This window comes from Oncorhynchus mykiss, chromosome 12 (genome assembly GCF_013265735.2).
Source record: "Oncorhynchus mykiss isolate Arlee chromosome 12, USDA_OmykA_1.1, whole genome shotgun sequence".
In the NCBI taxonomy this organism is placed as follows: Eukaryota; Metazoa; Chordata; class Actinopteri; order Salmoniformes; family Salmonidae; genus Oncorhynchus; species Oncorhynchus mykiss.
The window spans coordinates 90,368,086-90,386,500 of NC_048576.1; the positions used below are offsets into that span (position 1 = coordinate 90,368,086).

Below are 18,415 nucleotides of genomic sequence, written 5' to 3' on the forward strand. Positions count from 1 at the left end.
TTGGTTCTGGGAACGAAGCCATACGTTTCCTGACGGGTAAAACTGAAAGCTATTTACACGTTCTGAGGACGGAAGTGAAAAATTGACCTGTTCTGGGAAAGTACATGTTTAGGCTGCAGGAAGGTTGTGGGAACGTTTAGCTATGGTTCCCTGAAAATGTTCCTGGGAAGTTTTATTAACGATCTGAGAAAGGAAATTCTAAAACGTTCACTGAATGTTTCAATACCACTATTAATAACACTGATCATGTAGTTTGGGTTATCTGTTTTCAACTCAAAGCACCAATTCATCTGCTTAGGCATTAACCATCCAAACACTTGTTTTTGTGGCAAGACGTCAGTGAGATTCCAACCTGTGATCTTCTGTTCTTTATCCATGGAATTGGTCCACTGTGCCACCAGGATGGAGCTACTGTAGCATGCTATGTTTATTTTTTTACTCATACAAAGCAGAACATTTTTGTCTAGTCAGACAGACAGCCAGCCCTCATTTCAACGGAAACAAGAACTCATTAAGATCATTTAATGGGCGTGGCCCACACACCTGAACACAGGTAACAAGATAGAGGATAGAGGCAGGATGGTGACGCTGAGAACGTGAGTATCAAGAATGGTCCATCACCCAAAGGACATCCAACCAACTTGACACGACTGTGGGAAGCATTGGAGTCAACATGGGCCAGCATCCCTGTGGAAGGCTGATGACACCTGGTAGAGTCAACATGGGCCAGCATCCCTGTGGAAGGCTGTTGACACCTGGTAGAGTCAACATGGGCCAGCATCCCTGTGGAAGGCTGTTGACACCTGGTAGAGTCAACATGGGCCAGCATCCCTGTGGAAGGCTGATGACACCTGGTAGAGTCAACATGGGCCAGCATCCCTGTGGAAGGCTGTTGACACCTGGTAGAGTCAACATGGGCCAGCATCCCTGTGGAAGGCTGTTGACACCTGGTAGAGTCAACATGGGCCAGCATCCCTGTGGAAGGCTGTTGACACCTGGTAGAGTCAACATGGGCCAGCATCCCTGTGGAAGGCTGTTGACACCTGGTAGAGTCCACATGGGCCAGCATCCCTGTGGAAGGCTGTTGACACCTGGTAGAGTCCAGGCCCCGACGAGTTGAAGCTGCTCTGAGGGTTAAAGGGAGTGCAACTCAATATTAGGATCCTGACCAATGGTGACTCCAATGCTTCCCACAGTTGTGTCAAGTTGGCTGGATGTTGTTTGGGTGGTGAACCATTCTCGACACAGATGGGAAACTGTTGAGCGTAAAAAAAAACAGCAGCATTGCAGTTCTTGACACACTCAAACCGGTGCGCCTGGCATTTACTACCATCTCCCATTCAAAGTTATTTAAATGTTGTGTCTTGCCCATTCACCCTCTGAATGGCACACATACATAATCCATGTCTCAATTGACTCAAGGCTTAAAAATCATTCTTTAACCTGTCTCCTCCCCTTCATCTACACTGATTGAAGTGGATTCAATAGGTGAAATCAATAAGCGATCACAGCTTTCACCTGGTCAGTCTATGACATGGAAAGAGCAGGTGTTCCTAATGTTTTGTACACTTAGTGTACATTTATGAAAATGTTTGTTAGGAAGAACATCCTCTCTGCATCTGGGCCTAGGGAGACTCCACTGAACTTTCTCTGTCTCTCTCAGCCCACACACACAAGTGTTTCACACACAGAGACTGGCAGCAACCCACAGGTGAAAAGAGAAAGAGTCTGATATCAGCTGCTTTGCATTTGACACGTTCAGAACTGAATTTGTCTCTGCTTTGATGGGTGCTGGCAGGGGTGGGCATTCCGCACATGTCACATTTACCGTAGGCATGATTGGCTTATGAGTCACTCTGAACATTTCTCTCTGGCATTCTCTCTCTTTCCCCATAACACACTCAGTTATTGTTAGTCCTCTAAGACTCAGCCAATGAGTCAGTCCTGCGTCCCAGTCTATTTACTCTCATTTTATTCTGATTACAGAGTCAGTTGAATTATAGAGCTAAAAATAGACAGGTACCCTTCAGGACCTGGGCATTTTGGTTGTGTTTATAGTAGAACCTGTAAGAAAACAAATGGGCACACAAGGATACATTGATACAAATGTTGAAAAGGAAAAATATGTATAAAAATGCAGTTTAAATTCCATTGGCCTATCCACACAAATATGAAATGTGAATAGCAATAAAACATGAGCATGCCAATTTAAATACTGGTAAAATAAATACAAATAAAACAATGTACCCTTTACCCCATATCTGTAAAAAAGACAAATAAAACAATGTACCCTTTACCCATATCTGTAAAAAAGACAAATTAAACAATGTACCCTTTACCCATATCTGTAAAAAAGACAAATTAAACAATGTACCCTTTACCCATATCTGTAAAAAAGACAAATTAAACAATGTACCCTTTACCCATATCTGTAAAAAAGACAAATTAAACAATGTACCCTTTACCCATATCTGTAAAAAAGACAAATTAAACAATGTACCCTTTACCCATATCTGTAAAAAAGACAAATTAAACAATGTACCCTTTACCCATATCTGTAAAAAAGACAAATTAAACAATGTACCCTTTACCCATATCTGTAAAAAAGACAAATATAACAATGTACCCTTTACCCATATCTGTAAAAAAGACAAATAAAACAATGTACCCTTTACCCATATCTGTAAAAAAGACAAATAAAACAATGTACCCTTTACCCATATCTGTAAAAAAGAGAACTAATCTAAAAAAACAAACATGATACAATTCTTGGATTCCAGTGATAAACGATATGACTCTTCGGTCCTCAACATATGACCCTACCCTTAACTCACGTCACTCTCTCTCAGTTTGATGGGTCAGTGAAGAGTGTTGTCTGAAACATAAAACAGGGTAGTAATAGATCTTTACTCCATGAACTGGATTCAACTGGCTTTCTAGGTGCACACCATAAACAACCAAGATCATTACATTAATATGGGTTACATCAATAATGTGACATCATATCTTCCCAAACCAAGCCAGTCAGCTCTGACACAGTTTTCATCCAAAGACCATATGAACTACTGAATCACTTTCACAAACACTCAAAATAGGGTTTGAAAATAAAAGTGTCCTCGGCTCACTGTCTAAGACACTCAATTAACAAAGTGTCCTCGGCTCACTGTCTAAGACACTCAATTAACAAAGTGTCCTCGGCTCACTGTCTAAGTGAGAAATGGAAAGGATTTTTATCATCTGAGGTCAGACGCAGAAAAGTATAATGAATAAGTGCTTCTGCTTGAAGTGAATGATATCCAGACCCTATTCATTTTATAGTGGTATAAAGTGATCATGTGTAACGGTTGTCGTCTGGAGAAAGAGAGGAGGACCAATGTGCAGCGTGGTAAGTGTCCATTATCTTGATAAAATAATTGAACACTGAACAAAACAACAAACGAACAGTCTTGTAAGGTGACGAAAACCACTAAACAGAAAATACATACCCACAACCAAAATGGGGAAAACAGGCTACCTAAGTATGATTCTCAATCAGAGACAACGATCGACAGCTGCCTCTGATTGAGAACCATACCAGGCCAAACACAGACAGGGAAAATAATCACCAACAACCAACATGGGGAAAACAGGCTACCTAAGTATGATTCTCAATCAGAGACAACGATCGACAGCTGCCTCTGATTGAGAACCATACCAGGCCAAACACAGACAGGGAAAATAATCACCCACAACCAACATGGGGAAAACAGGCTACCTAAGTATGATTCTCAATCAGAGACACCGATCGACAGCTGCCTCTGATTGAGAACCATACCAGACCAAACACAGACAGGGAAAATAATCACCCACAACCAACATGGGGAAAACAGGCTACCTAAGTATGATTCTCAATCAGACACCGATCGACAGCTGCCTCTGATTGAGAACCATATCAGGCCAAACACAGACAGGGAAAATAATCACCCACAACCAACATGGGGAAAACAGGCTACCTAAGTATGATTCTCAATCAGAGATGACGATCGACAGCTGCCTCTGATTGAGAACCATACCAGGCCAAACACAGACAGGGAAAATAATCACCCACAACCAACATGGGGAAAACAGGCTACCTAAGTATGATTCTCAATCAGAGATGACGATCGACAGCTGCCTCTGATTGAGAACCATACCTGGCCAAACACAGACAGGGAAAATAATCACCCACAACCAACATGGGGAAAACAGGCTACCTAAGTATGATTCTCAATCAGAGACACCGATCGACAGCTGCCTCTGATTGAGAACCATACCAGGCCAAACACAGACAGGGAAAATAATCACCCACAACCAACATGGGGAAAACAGGCTACCTAAGTATGATTCTCAATCAGAGACACCGATCGACAGCTGCCTCTGATTGAGAACCATACCAGGCCAAACACAGACAGGGAAAATAATCACCCACAACCAACATGGGGAAAACAGGCTACCTAAGTATGATTCTCAATCAGAGACACCGATCGACAGCTGCCTCTGATTGAGAACCATACCAGGCCAAACACAGACAGGGAAAATAATCACCCACAACCAACATGGGGAAAACAGGCTACCTAAGTATGATTCTCAATCAGAGACACCGATCGACAGCTGCCTCTGATTGAGAACCATACCAGGCCAAACACAGACAGGGAAAATAATCACCCACAACCAACATGGGGAAAACAGGCTACCTAAGTATGATTCTCAATCAGAGACACCGATCGACAGCTGCCTCTGATTGAGAACCATACCAGACCAAACACAGACAGGGAAAATAATCACCCACAACCAACATGGGGAAAACAGGCTACCTAAGTATGATTCTCAATCAGAGACACCGATCGACAGCTGCCTCTGATTGAGAACCATACCAGGCCAAACACAGACAGGGAAAATAATCACCCACAACCAACATGGGGAAAACAGGCTACCTAAGTATGATTCTCAATCAGAGACACCGATCGACAGCTGCCTCTGATTGAGAACCATACCAGGCCAAACACAGACAGGGAAAATAATCACCCACAACCAACATGGGGAAAACAGGCTACCTAAGTATGATTCTCAATCAGAGACACCGATCGACAGCTGCCTCTGATTGAGAACCATACCAGGCCAAACACAGAAATACAACAAAGAAAAAGAACATAGACTACCCGCCCCAACTCACGCCCTGACCAAACTAACACAAAGACATAATAAAGGAACTAAGGTCAGAACGTGACATCATGCTGAGACAGGATGTTGCAGCAGGTTTTTATTAAAAGAAGACATTGGCAAGGAGGCACTGAGGGATGTTACAGAACACAACAATTCCACATAGATATTTCAGATATAACAATTTGTCCTTTATGTATTGAGTATAATTGTTTTGTATGTATCTAAATGTTTGGTACTGTAGCTTAAAGCTTGTTTCCATAATACTATAGCGACAATTCCGATTAAATTCATTAAAAGGCCATTTTTATGTATCTGTAACCATTACATCACCTTTCAAGATGTCAACTCAAAACTGCGATAGTAGTACCCTCTGTGTCCAGTAACGATCTGGCAGAGAGAAAAGGTGGTACCCTGGTCAGAACAGCTGATGTCATCGTAGCCTGTTCCACCTGTAGAGGAGAATGTCCTTCTCCTCTACAGGTGGATTCGGGGCAAGACAGAACAGAAGTGTGACCATAGAAAACAGATAGGGCTGTTCACACCTTCACAAATAAAAGTGGATTTGCCTGTGCTTCCTTCCTTGTCTTCAAAGTAGAGTCGAAACGGTAGCAAAACTTCTCAAACTCCTTGGCTCGAAAAAACCCATTTGCACACCGCTTCTGAGCCGGCCCTTGCGACAACCCTGAGTAGAAGACAGATATTTCATGCATAATTACCATGATATCAGATTGAAACAAAGTAAATTATAAGAAAGCATTCCTATGTGTCTGGAAAGTAAATGGGAGTGACCTCCAGCATGGCCTGTCAGTCACCAGTCACCTCAGTCCCCAGGAAGATGAGAAGGATGCAGAGAAGAAAAGATGCAGTCAGGACTCACACGATGAGCAGACAATGGTGGTGGTCTGGTGGTCTCACTACACTTCTTTTCATGTGCAGGGTTACACCAACACTGTGTGTTACTTATGGATTCATGTGCAATATAAATGTTCATTACGAAAGATATGCATGGTTATTTCACTTCTACGATGTTTTGAGAGTTCCGGGTGCAAATCAATTGTATCTATTTGTGACATACATGCTCTGTTATTAGTAAAACAGCAAGATACTTGCCAAAGTCGGCAGATAGAAGCTGAGCTGCTCCTCCCTAGAAGAGTGTGGAAAGTTCAGCTGTCTTCTCAGTCGACATGTAGGTCCTGTTAAACAGAAATGTGGGGAAATGCTGCTAGACATATCACCTGCAAGGCATGTTTGTGTGGCACAAATCAGTTATTGGGATCTGTAATGTCTTTGTGTGCAATGTGACCTTACTCTACCCAATGCAATGCAATGTTTTACTTGAGTGAACCAAGCATTTTGTATCAACACCGTGTTTTAAACTTGCACAATTACACTACATGACTAAAAGTACGTGGACACCTGCTTGTCGAACATCTCATTCCAGAATCATGGGCATTAATATGAAATTGGTCCCCTTTTTGCTGCTATAACTGCCTCAACTCTCCTGGGAAGGATTTCCACTAGATGTTGGAACATTGCTGCAGGGGGGACTTGCTTCCATTCAGCCACAAGAGCATTAGTGAGGTCGGTCACTGATGTTGGGCGATTAGGGCTGGCTCACAGTCCGCATTCCAATTCATCCCAAAGGTGCGATGGGGTTGATGCCAGAGCTCCATGCAGGCCAGTCAAGTTCTTCCACACTGATATCGACAAACCATTTTTTTATGGACCTCGCTTTGTGCACGGGAGCATTGTCATGCTGGAAGCACAGAAGCGTCTTGAATGTCATTGCATGCTGTAGCGTGATTCATCACTCCAGAGAACGCATTTCCACTACTCCAGAGTCCAATGGCGGCGAGCTTTACAGCTCTCCAGCCGACGCTTGGCATGGTGCATGGTGATCTTAGGCTTGTGTGCGGCTGCTCAGCCATGGAAACCCATTTCATTGAACTCCCGAGGAACAGTGCATATGCTGACGTTGCTTCCAGAGGCAGTTTGTAACTTGGTAGTGAGTATTGCAACCAATGACAGACCTGCTACGCGCCTCATCACTCAGCGGTCCCGTTCTGTGAGCTTGTGTGGTCTACCACTTCCTGGTTGAGACGTTGTTACTCCTAGACATTTCAACTTCACAATAACAGCACTTACAGTTGACCGGGGAAGCTCTAGCGGGGCATAAATTTGATGAACTGACCTACGACAGTGCCACGTTGAAAGTCACTGAGCTCTTCAGTAAGGCCATTCCACTGCCATGTTTGTCTATGAAGATTGCATGGCTGTGCGCATATCTGTCAGCAACGGGTGTGGCTGAAATGTCAGAATCCACTCATTTTAAGGGTCGTCCACATACTTTTGTACAGTGCAATCGGAGTGTATTTAAAACCCTTCACTTTTCCACATTTTCGTACGTTACAGCCTTATTCTAAAATGATTCAATTCAAATATTTCCTTATCAATCTACACACAATACCGCATAACGACAAAGCGAAAACAGGTTTTTAGATATTTTTGCAAATGTATAAAAAATAAAAAAAACGGATACCTTATGTAAGTATTCAGACCCATTGCTATGAGACTCGAAATTGAGCTCAGGTGCATCCTGTTTCCATTGATCATCCTTGAGATGTTTCTACAACTTAATTGGAGTCCACCTGTGCTAAATACAATTAATTGGACATGATTTGGAAAGGAATACACCTGTCTATATAGGGTCCCACAGTTGGCGTTGCATGTCAGAGCAAAAACCAAGCCATGAGGTCAAAGGAATTGTCCGTAGCGTTCCGAGACAGGATTGTGTTGAGGCACAGATCTGGGGATGGGTACTAAAAAATGTCTGCAGTATTGAAGGTCCCCAAGAACTCAGTGGCCTCCATCATTCTTGGAAGAAGTTTGGAACCACCAAGACACTTTCTAGAGCTGGCCACCCAGCCACACTAACAATCGGGGGAGAAGGGCCTTGGTCAGGGAGGAGAACAAGAACCCGATGGTCACTCTGACAGAGCTCCATAGTTTCTCTGTGGAGATGGGAGAACATTCCAGAAGGACAACCACCTATGCAGCACTCCAACAATCAGGCCTTTATGGTAGAGTGGCCAGACAGAAGCAACTCTTCAGTAAAAGGCACATGACAGTCCACTTGGAATTTGCCAAAAGGCACCTAAAGGACACTCAGACCTTGAGAAACAAGATTCTCTGGTCTGATGATCTACAGAGAATATTGAGAAGATATGCAGAGAAGAATGGGAGAAACTCCCCAAATACAGGTGTGCCAAGCTTGTAGCCTCATACCCATGAAGAATTCAGGCTGTAATCGCTGCCAAAGGTGCTTCAACAAAGTACTGAGTAAAGGGTCTGAATACTTATGTAAGACAGACAGACAGACAGACAGACAGACAGACAGACAGACAGACAGACAGACAGACAGACAGACAGACAGACAGACAGACACAGAGAGAGACAGACAGACTTTTTCGTAGGCTGGGGTATCTCCACTAACAAGACATGTGGAAGAACATTTAATGCCTGGCTGTGTGTGGAACAAGTACTCCAGGGAGAATTGATTTGCATAATTAATGGAAAATTGGCATCCAACTGTACCCCAGTGGATGATACTGAGTTGCACTCGAAGACACATGTCAAATCAAGCAATGTACCTTCCTCCTCAGCGACAGCTAATTAGCAACACAAACTATTTCAGTCTGGTAGCTGTCAAACTATTTTGATGCAAAAACAACATCTTGCATTTTCAAGGATGAAGAAAAGATTTGTTCATTTACAAAAGACATGACTGATACGGTGATGTAAGACTGTAAATACCATCAATTCCTACCAGAATAGATTACAATGTTGTTGCTGTCTGTATAATGTTGTTGCTGTCTCTATAATGTTGTTGCTGTCTCTATAATGTTGTTGCTGTCTCTATAATGTTGTTGCTGTCTCTATAATGTTGTTGCTGTCTATGTGTGCATTGATCATTTGTATAGTATTATGTGTGAACCCCAGGAAGAGTAGTTGTTGCTCCAGCTGAAGGGGATCCAAATGAACAAGTTTGTTAGACTGAGGCATATATAACAACTTAACATGGACACATCTATTTCATTCTGGTCTCATTGTCACCCATTCTACCTCTTTCTCCTTATCTTACTCCTCTGCGAGTGCATGATATGAAGAGCGTGCAACATGTGTCTTTCCAATTCCCATCAAGTGGCATAAAATTGTGCAGGCACAAGATTCTGAAATTACCCTTTACATTTCTCATTGGAATAATAATCTTCAATCTACCCATAGATAGACAGGCTAGACATGTTTAAACAATAAATAAATAAAATAAGCTTGCATTCAATTGACATTCAACCACTGGCAAAATCCCCTCACAATGATTTCAAACTTTAATACACAATGAAATTAAACACAGACTACCCCTTGCTAATCAGGAACCTCTCGAGTATGTTGCGGAAGACTGTCGTTAAAATTACTTCACGGGAATCTGGTAATTATGTTTGTAGTTTAGCTAGCCGCTGAATGGCTCTAAATTCACAGTCGGCATGCAGTCAAAGCATGCATTTCAGGAATCACAGTAGCAATTAATCCTGGTCCATGGTTAAAATATTAAGCCATTTAAAAAGACATGTTTTAAGGAAAACACTACGTTTTCGCTATAGTCCTCTCTTGCTTTCATGCGATTTAAAGGTGGGCTTGTCCTAGGTGTCGGACTCGAGGACTGTCGCTCTCCATACGAGCGCTGTGACTGGTTGCTCAAAATTCTGGGGTGGGGCTTAGTGAAGACTCAATTGCCTCTTGCACACAACAAGCTTCCATTCCCCGTCACAAGGGAATTTGTGACTGATTTAAGAGGAAATGAACAACCCTGTTATGGTCAAACCTTACTTTATTTGGCACTAAATATGCACTTACTACAGTCCTTTTTTGATTTGATAAGGGAAAACATGTTTTTATTACATTGAACATGTGTGGCAGCTCTTCTTGACAGAATTTTTAACATTTGGTGAAATCACTACCCACAATTGACTAATTTCGTGGATAAGACTCACAACTGTTATAGTCTGTGAACTGAATAAACTTCTCACTGAGCCTTGAAAACTTTATAAACTAATGGTACTCATTGTCAAGTATTCAAGTTGAATTATGTTTTTCTGAACAAGTACCTCTCTACAAAGGAGAGCACTTAGATTATATGATTTAGTTAAATTAGGTTTGTATAAATGTTTTCTAAAATAAGTGGTCTTCCTATACATTTATATGTATAAATAAATGTATGATTGGAGCATAAATCCACACATTTTTACATCCATTAGTAAACACAGCCTACAGGTTGAGAGAATGGACGAGAGAGAAAGAGAGAATATACACAGAGAGAGGGGGGTGATTGAGAGAACAAGAGCGCTTTCACTTTTGTTTTGAGAATGTAGACAAAAATAATTACCTTGATTTACTCTAAGGTGTGAAGAAAGATAGGGAATTTCACCAATAACTAGTTTTATGTTCAGTAGGCTCACCATGGCAAGCTATAACTTGATTGATTGATTGTAATCTCATTTGAGTAGGCCTACTTACAATTCATGTGTAGCTTCTCTGCATTCAAGTCTATCAAACTCATGTGAAATATTTTGTCTTCAAATTATTTTACTTTAAAATAAAGTAAAATAAATAAATGCATTATTGGTAGCTGGGTCAGTTCAACTGTGCCTACCATCATTTGCTTATTACCTTGGTAGGTCTGAGATGTCTTCAACTGCAGGGACAACAACGTTTTAATAGTTAGCCAAATGCATTTTTCTTCTATCATTTCCATAAAAATGTCTATACTTCTATAATGTCCATACTGTAGCGCCATCGTCCGGTCCACACAGAAAGTATGTGCCCGAAATACGAGGCTCACTGGGCTGCGCGAGCTCAGCTGACGGTTTTCAGGACAGGGTACAAGAAACTGAACGTCTCGTGAAACAGAAAATGGGCAAAGGACGGTCTATGTTAATTTCTTATTGGCAGTGAAACATGTTGACATGAAACATGAAAATTAATTACAAATGTTGCGTAATATTTATTTATATTATTATTTGCACACAGAGTGATCAACATTACCATAATCACCAAATTAATAACACTATGTTCTTGAGTATGTGTCCTGTTTATTGTGTTTTACTTGAATGCAAATCCTTGTAATGCATGGTGGATGTAAACATGGTTATGTGTTACGCCGTCACCAAAAGAGGTTACCTACACTTTATGCATTTATATATTTTCAGTTTTTTTTATAAAACACTGCACTATGATGAATTGTCAGTAAAAAAATTCAAATCTGCAGAAGTTTAACTCATTAACAGTTTCTGCGAAATTGGTGTTAAGTGAAAGAGTACACGGTTGCATTTTACGCATACTTTACACAGGGTTTTTAAACCCATTTATTTCTCAAAAGTTTACTCTGTCCGCTCAGATACAGACTCACGTATAAACAGGCGCAAAGTCATAACTACAGCCTCTCTCTCATACGATCTATGCATTCTCCCCTCAGACCGATGCGTAATTGCATGACGCACCGGGGAGGAGTGTGTTCGGCGTCGCCTATATATTCCCAGTCCCGCTCGCTTCAAACTCAGCAAAGTAGCAGCGCTTACAAAGAGGCAGGATCCCCCAAAAGCAAGTAGAGCTTTCATTCAGCATCTCGCTCTCCTACCAAAGACATTTGTCGGTGCGCAAAGCTCGCAATTATGATTAAAAAGATATCGCCTTCCGAGAACGAGTTTAACATCCCGGCCAAAAACTGCCACAGGATGGTGATTCTAGGATCCACAAAAGTTGGCAAGACGGCCATCATCTCTCGGTTTCTGAATAAAAAAGTCGAGGACCAGTACACGCCAACAATCGAGGACTTTCATAGGAAGTTATACAGCATTCGGGGAGATGCGTACCAGTTGGACATTCTGGACACCTCTGGAAACCATCCTTTCCCCGCTATGAGGAGACTCTCTATCCTTACTGGTAAGCTTAACTGTGAACGAATGAAACAGACAAATGTCTTTATGTAAAACTGAATCCTAATATTAAGCTTCATTCTGCAAATTACTTTCTATGAGAATAATATTTCAATTTAGCTTCACTAAAATGCATGCTTATGCTTAACGCAAAACTTGTGCTGTGCATTATGGAAAGTACATTGACTTTTGAGTTGTGATATTAATGTTCCTTCCATCTCTCTCTCCTTAGGTGATGTTTTTATCTTGGTGTTTAGTCTGGATAACAGAGACTCCTTCCAAGAGGTCCAGCGCCTGAAGCGTCAAATTTACGAAACCAAGTCCTGCCTGAAAAACAAAACCAAGGAGAACGTAGATGTCCCGATAGTTATCTGCGGGAACAAGTGTGACCGGGAGTTTAACCGGGAGGTTCAGAATGAGGAGATTGAGAAGCTGGTGGCTGGTGATGAACAGTGTGCCTACTATGAGATCTCTGCAAAACGGAACACTAATGTCGAACAGATGTTTCAGACTCTTTTTACCATGGCTAAACTGCCCAACGAGATGAGCCCGGACTCTCACCGCAAAGTTTCCTTACAGTTTTGCGAAGTACTGCAAAACAGCAGAAGAAAATCTTTCAGAAATAAGAAATTCAAAGACGGCGAGGCATACGGGATTGTGGCACCGTTTGCGCGCCGACCAAGCGTGCAAAGTGACTTAATGTATATCAAAGAGAAAGCTACTGGCTGCAGCCAGGGAAAAGAGAAAGACAGATGCACCATCTGCTAAGGACTCACTTGACAATGCACATGGAGACATGTTACGAGATGTTCTATACAGCGATGGAGATGATACCCGCCAGGCTTCATGCCAGTGTGCTGAGTCCAGGATAAGGAAGCACGCCAAGACGCAGTGACAGCCAGGGGTGTATGTGACCAAACCACGCGAGAAGGCATGGTCATTGTCAGATATTTATCTGTGGAGTCAGGGTGATCAAATGTGATATGGCTTCAGAGAACCTCTAGTGGTCTTGTTACTATAGCTACATGCTGTAAAATGACATTACTGAATGGAGAATGAAGCCTGCACTTGTGGGGTGGCATTTGTTTACATTTTATTTTTCACACGGAACTGAACTTGAATGTTAATTGCATACTTAACACATATGAATGCTTATTCTTATGTCATCGTTTACTTTTTACAAAAAATAAACATGGAGAAAATAAAATGATCAATTTGAAACGTATATCCATCCCTATGTCTGTCATCCTTTTGAACATTGGTCAAGCATATTCCATGCCCTTTCAGTGACACTTATACCATTAGCTAAACAAGTAGCCTGTACCTAATTTATGAAATACATACTTTCTGAGAAGAGTTAGGCATATGGTAGCTAGCAGATTGATGTTTCCATTTAGGCCAACAAGCTATTAACATGTAATTCATGAAAAATAACAGCGCACTTAATGTGGCCGATGCTACAATCTTACTAAGAAACTGAGTAAAGACAAGTCACAAGGAATTAAAACAAAGGTTTAATTTTAGGCCTACTGCATTGACAATCTGCAGCACGCAATCTGAATAGCGCAACAACAAAACCATCACATAAAATAATCATCCACTGCATACACAAACTTGAGAGGGCATTTTAATTCAGTATGGATAATACATTTTTTACAAAGTAAAAATGGGACAGTTTACAATACAAGATAATGCCTGAAGGTAGTGTTATAGTGAAATAAAATGTGCTCTGGTGGTTTTGACAAACGGGATGAGTTCAAGTTATACTGCATGAGTTGTTAGATTTGAAAGGCAAATGAGAACACGGAGCCAAGAGATGGAATCCCCAAAAATAATCCATATAAACAAGATCATTTCTCACGATGTCAAATGGATGGTCATTTTCTCAGTCCTCTAAATATAAAAATATATAATGTTCAGTACATGTGTGTTCCTCTCCAAGTGTCTCCTGAATTCAGTTAGTTTCTTTAGTACTGTCAAAAATCCCTCACGACGCTTTGGGAACCTCAAACATACACAAACTCTTGTATTTCTGCAGTAGCTGATTCTTGGTGCGGACTTGCTCCCGCAGCGTCTCTAGTTCTTGCTGCTGCTCCGACAGGCTCATGTCAATTCCCGGCATGGCTCCGATCTGCTCGCGCGCTTCCTGAATCCTTGTCTTAAACTTGACCAGTTCTTGATGGACATCTTGACTATCTTTGTCCATGCTTTCGACATAGATGGACAAAGAAGTACACGTTGGTTAAAGCATATTATTTTTTACAAAACACAAACATAATTTAACCAAATTGTTGCTGCTTCTCAAGATTAGACTATTGAACTGTAACTAGCAAGCTGGCTAACGTTAGCGTCATAACACATTCTACCAAACCAGGACAAATATATGCATAAACTCTCCCCGGTAATAAACACACTATCGAAATACATGTCAAATTAAAGACTTACCATTTTATAACGTCATGAACCAAAGGGAGAAAAGAGCAATCATCGTTCTCACTTCCTTGCTTTGGTTGATTCGTCGCCATCCCGGTCGATGCGAATTGACTGGCGCCTACAATTTACATCATCAACCAGTGGCAACCATAGACTTATATAGACATCGCATCATTGTACAGTATCTGTCCCATTATGGCATCTGTGAGAGCACTGAAAATATTATCGGTATACTGACAATGTATGTCTCTCCACCCTAACAATGGGATCCCTTTCTTTTGATTGGTAAATATATTTCATTATTGTAATAATTTTCTAAATATTCAATGAGGGTTGTTGACGTCAGCTGCCTGTATTCAATAGAGAGAGATGCTATGCTACTAGCCTCATGCCATGAATATGCATAGCCATCTCGAGACAACTCCTATATAAAGTGTTTTTTTCTCAAAGTTGCCGTGATGTCAGGTGTCATACTTATATCAGTACACCCGTAACAACTTATGCATTATAAAACTTCTATTAGATCAAATTAAGCCCACGTAGCAAATAATACATTAACTGTCAATAAATTTGACACTCATTGTCATTGACCTCCATACAAAAATACCTTGCTTGATGGGCAAAACAATGAAAAAACGCCACCTAATGGAAAGGGAGACATATTTTTCTCAGAGTTGGGCCTCTCTCTTCCTCTTCCTCTCGGAGCACGGGCAGTGCCATTGAGGCCATCTCCATTTTGAAGTAGTCAATTTTCTTCTACTATTTCTATGAGTTGGAAAACAAACTGAAAAGGTGCATACTGCCACCTAGAGTGTGTTGTTTGAACAGCTATAAAGCCAATGTTGCCGGGTTTACTGTGATCTGTAGTTATTGAATGTTTCATCAAAAGTATAATTCATTGGCTACCTCCTAATGATCTAGATGGAGTTATAGGATCCTCAATTCCTTAACCAATATCAATTCCCACCCACTTGACTACTTCAAAATAGTGAAAGTCCTCAATGGAATTGGCTATGCTAAAATCAGAGTCCTCTATCTATCTCTATGGGGCACCCGTAAGAGAGACAAAAAGTTAGCTAAGCAAATAACTTTAGATGAGAAGAATGATCTATTTTAAATAACTTTAAAATACATTTAAAAATCTAAAGTCCGAATTGTATTATTATTTTGGTTTGTTGTTAACGTTTACTTGGCATGATAACCAGAGGTGGAATAATATTTGTGACTTGATGACTGTAACTGTTTCCTGTAAAATTGTTAAAGCTTTCATTTTTAAATAGTAAGGGCAACTGAGACATTTTGTCACTTGAGCAACAGAAAACGATTTGCACTGTTGCAACATCATCACATAATGTTCAAAATGTTAATCTGGAAACACCATAGTCAAGTTCTCTTTTATACTACTTATAATACATTGTAAAAAGAAATGCATGGACTGATGGTGACATAACAACCTTTTTACGGATTTGGTTTTGTGATAGGTAAACTGACAGGGACAGTCAGCTACAACTAGGTCCTGTATCTCAGTTGGTAATGTCGGCATCACTAAGATTGTGGGTTCAACATTAGCAAGAACTACAGGAAATTACAATGAAGACTATATACTCACTATCCTGTCAGTCACTGGAAAAATATTACAAAGTGGCATGCATTATATGCATCTGTGGTATGGTAACAGGTAGCCTAGCGGCTTAGAGTGTTGGGCTAGTGACCGGAAGGTCACTGGTTTTAATTCCCAAACTGACTAGGTGAAGAATCTGTTGATGTGCCCTTGAGCCAGGCACAACCCTAATTGCTCAGGTAAGTAACTCTGGATAAGAGTGCTCTAAATGTCTACGTAAAATGTCTTACTAGTACTGAGCTAGCATAGCTTAACTGTTAATGAGTTAGTGTCCACTATGAACCTGGACTAAAACGGACCAATAAGAGCGGTCCTCTGCACAACCTCCAAGCCTTTCCAAACACTGGGTGACATAACACACAATTTCTGCGCGGTCTCCGACTGAGCAAACACAAGACTGTTTAATTAAATGTGCAGGATGAGTTAGCATGTGGCTAACTGGCTATATCTACATAGGCTAATGCAATGCAGTGCAGTCAGGCGCTATTGTTTACAGTTTGTGTTGGTGTCAATGATATATCCAGCTCAATACTATATCCATGTATCCAGGCCAATGCTATATCCAGGTGTGCACATAGGCCTAGTAAACCCAAAGGTCACTGTTTGTAGTGGTTGCGCCACTATAAGTCTTTCCCCCTGGAGGGTTCTGGTCCAGCATGGATGAGAGGAGGAGGAAGGAGTGGGTAGAAGGGAAATCGTGGTGGAAGAGTGGGTCATGCGCTCACTTGCCCATTGTAGTTTCCTGCTTAGGCCTATAGATGAGTTAGCTGACAAACTCAAGAAAACGATGAGTGCGATTCAATGGGGCAGAAGCCCGGGTGTTGTTATGATTCTCGATGGCCAGATAGCTAGCAAGTATTGCTTATAAGCTGTAGACAGGTTGTTATTACCAGGTTATGATGAGGTCTTAACTATGACCAGTAGGATACATAATATAGCACATAATATTGTGGTCACAATTATGACCAACTGATCATATGGTGGTCAGAAAAATACGTCATACTCTGTTCAGTAAAAATACATAGAATAAACGTCCTTTTTCAACCAGTTTGCGACCAGAATAAGACGTCATAAAAATACGTCATACTCTGTTCAGTAAAAATACATAGAATAAACGTCCTTTTTCAACCAGTTTGCGACCAGAATAAGACGTCATAAAAATATGTCATACCACCAGCTGCAGACCTTACAAAGCATTTAAGTCCTCAAGCATCAGCCACTGATTACCTTCAGCTGTTAGACTCCGCTTATGGCACAGATGAAGATGGAGACGAGCTATTTACCAAATTCATGGGCACCCTGCAAAACAACGGTGAGAAGCCGTCCAGCTACTTGCAAAGGTTACAGGTTACCCTGCGCACGGCCATGAAAAGAGGCGGCGTTCCAGCTAATGAACTCGATCGTCATCTTCTGAGGTAGTTCTGCCGAGGTTGCTGGGACAACGCTCTGATAACGGACCTCCAGCTGGAACAGAAGAAAAGCAAACCACCTTCATTTGCTGAATTGTTGCTCCTCCTTCACATTGAAGAGGATAAGCATGAAGCAAAAGTAACAACACCTTGGTGCTGCTAAGCCTCTCTCTCTGGTGCCTCCAAGCATTGTGTAATGTCCCACCTGCAGCAAGCATGTCTTAGTCCTTCCTCTGAGGATACCAGTGAAACTGAGCATTTACAAAAACAGCTGAACTCAAAAGTCAGCTCACAAACCTCAAGACACAAAATCAAACCCCCCCAAAAGACCTACCATCAAAGACCTACTAGCTCCTAGTGAAGCCAACACAAAACAAAATAACGGTAAGCCTGTGAAGCAGCCAAGTTCAAGCCACAAGCCTAACAGCGAGCCCCGGCCTTGGTGTTGCTTTCAGTGCTGTGAAGATGGCCACATCACAGCAACCTGTGAAGGTTGTGAATCCAACCCCTCATTGGTTGCAGTGAAATGGGCCCTCATCGAGCCTCCGATGTCCTCCTTGCCCGGAGGGATTATGGTGTCCAGGAAGTTGATCACCCATCCTACGAGGCAAAACTGCAAGTTAACTGTTGTTCTGAGAAATGCCATCCAGTGGGTAAAGAAACACACTGTTTCTACATCCACGTCTACAGACAAACCGAAAGAGCAAGCTGAAACCTCCAGCTTAAGCTTCATCTTGGAAGGTTCTCCTCTGTCTACTGAATGGAGAGAACAAATCACAAAT

At 41.5% G+C, this 18,415-nt stretch overlaps 2 protein-coding genes across 2 annotated transcripts; one reads left to right on the top strand and one right to left on the bottom strand.

The window, feature by feature from the left end:
• The first annotated feature begins 11,774 nt into the window (after positions 1-11,774).
• LOC110486969 (dexamethasone-induced Ras-related protein 1) lies at positions 11,775-13,397 on the top strand. The gene is made up of 2 exons (XM_021558840.2): positions 11,775-12,177; positions 12,403-13,397. Exons 1-2 carry the CDS (start codon positions 11,907-11,909, stop codon positions 12,936-12,938), a joined length of 807 nt encoding a protein of 268 aa, XP_021414515.1. The 5' UTR covers positions 11,775-11,906; the 3' UTR covers positions 12,939-13,397.
• A 12-nt stretch (positions 13,398-13,409) lies between these two features.
• On the bottom strand, positions 13,410-14,721 carry med9 (mediator complex subunit 9). Its single transcript, XM_021558843.2, has 2 exons — positions 14,616-14,721; positions 13,410-14,377 (listed from the first exon to the last, which is right to left on the bottom strand). The coding sequence occupies exons 1-2, from the start codon at positions 14,693-14,695 to the stop codon at positions 14,158-14,160; spliced, it is 300 nt and encodes a 99-aa protein (XP_021414518.2). The 5' UTR covers positions 14,696-14,721; the 3' UTR covers positions 13,410-14,157.
• Positions 14,722-18,415: the final 3,694 nt, after the last annotated feature.

Excerpts from the sequence above, each read along its gene's own strand:
- LOC110486969 (XM_021558840.2), top strand. The coding sequence starts at position 11,907 with ATGATTAAAAAGATATCGCCTTCCGAGAACGAGTTTAACATCCCGGCC. Across the intron at positions 12,178-12,402 it reads GAGACTCTCTATCCTTACTG|GTGATGTTTTTATCTTGGTG; the intron begins GTAAGCTTAACT and ends CTCTCTCCTTAG.
- med9 (XM_021558843.2), bottom strand. The coding sequence starts at position 14,695 with ATGGCGACGAATCAACCAAAGCAAGGAAGTGAGAACGATGATTGCTCT. Across the intron at positions 14,378-14,615 it reads GTTCATGACGTTATAAAATG|CATGGACAAAGATAGTCAAG; the intron begins GTAAGTCTTTAA and ends CTATGTCGAAAG.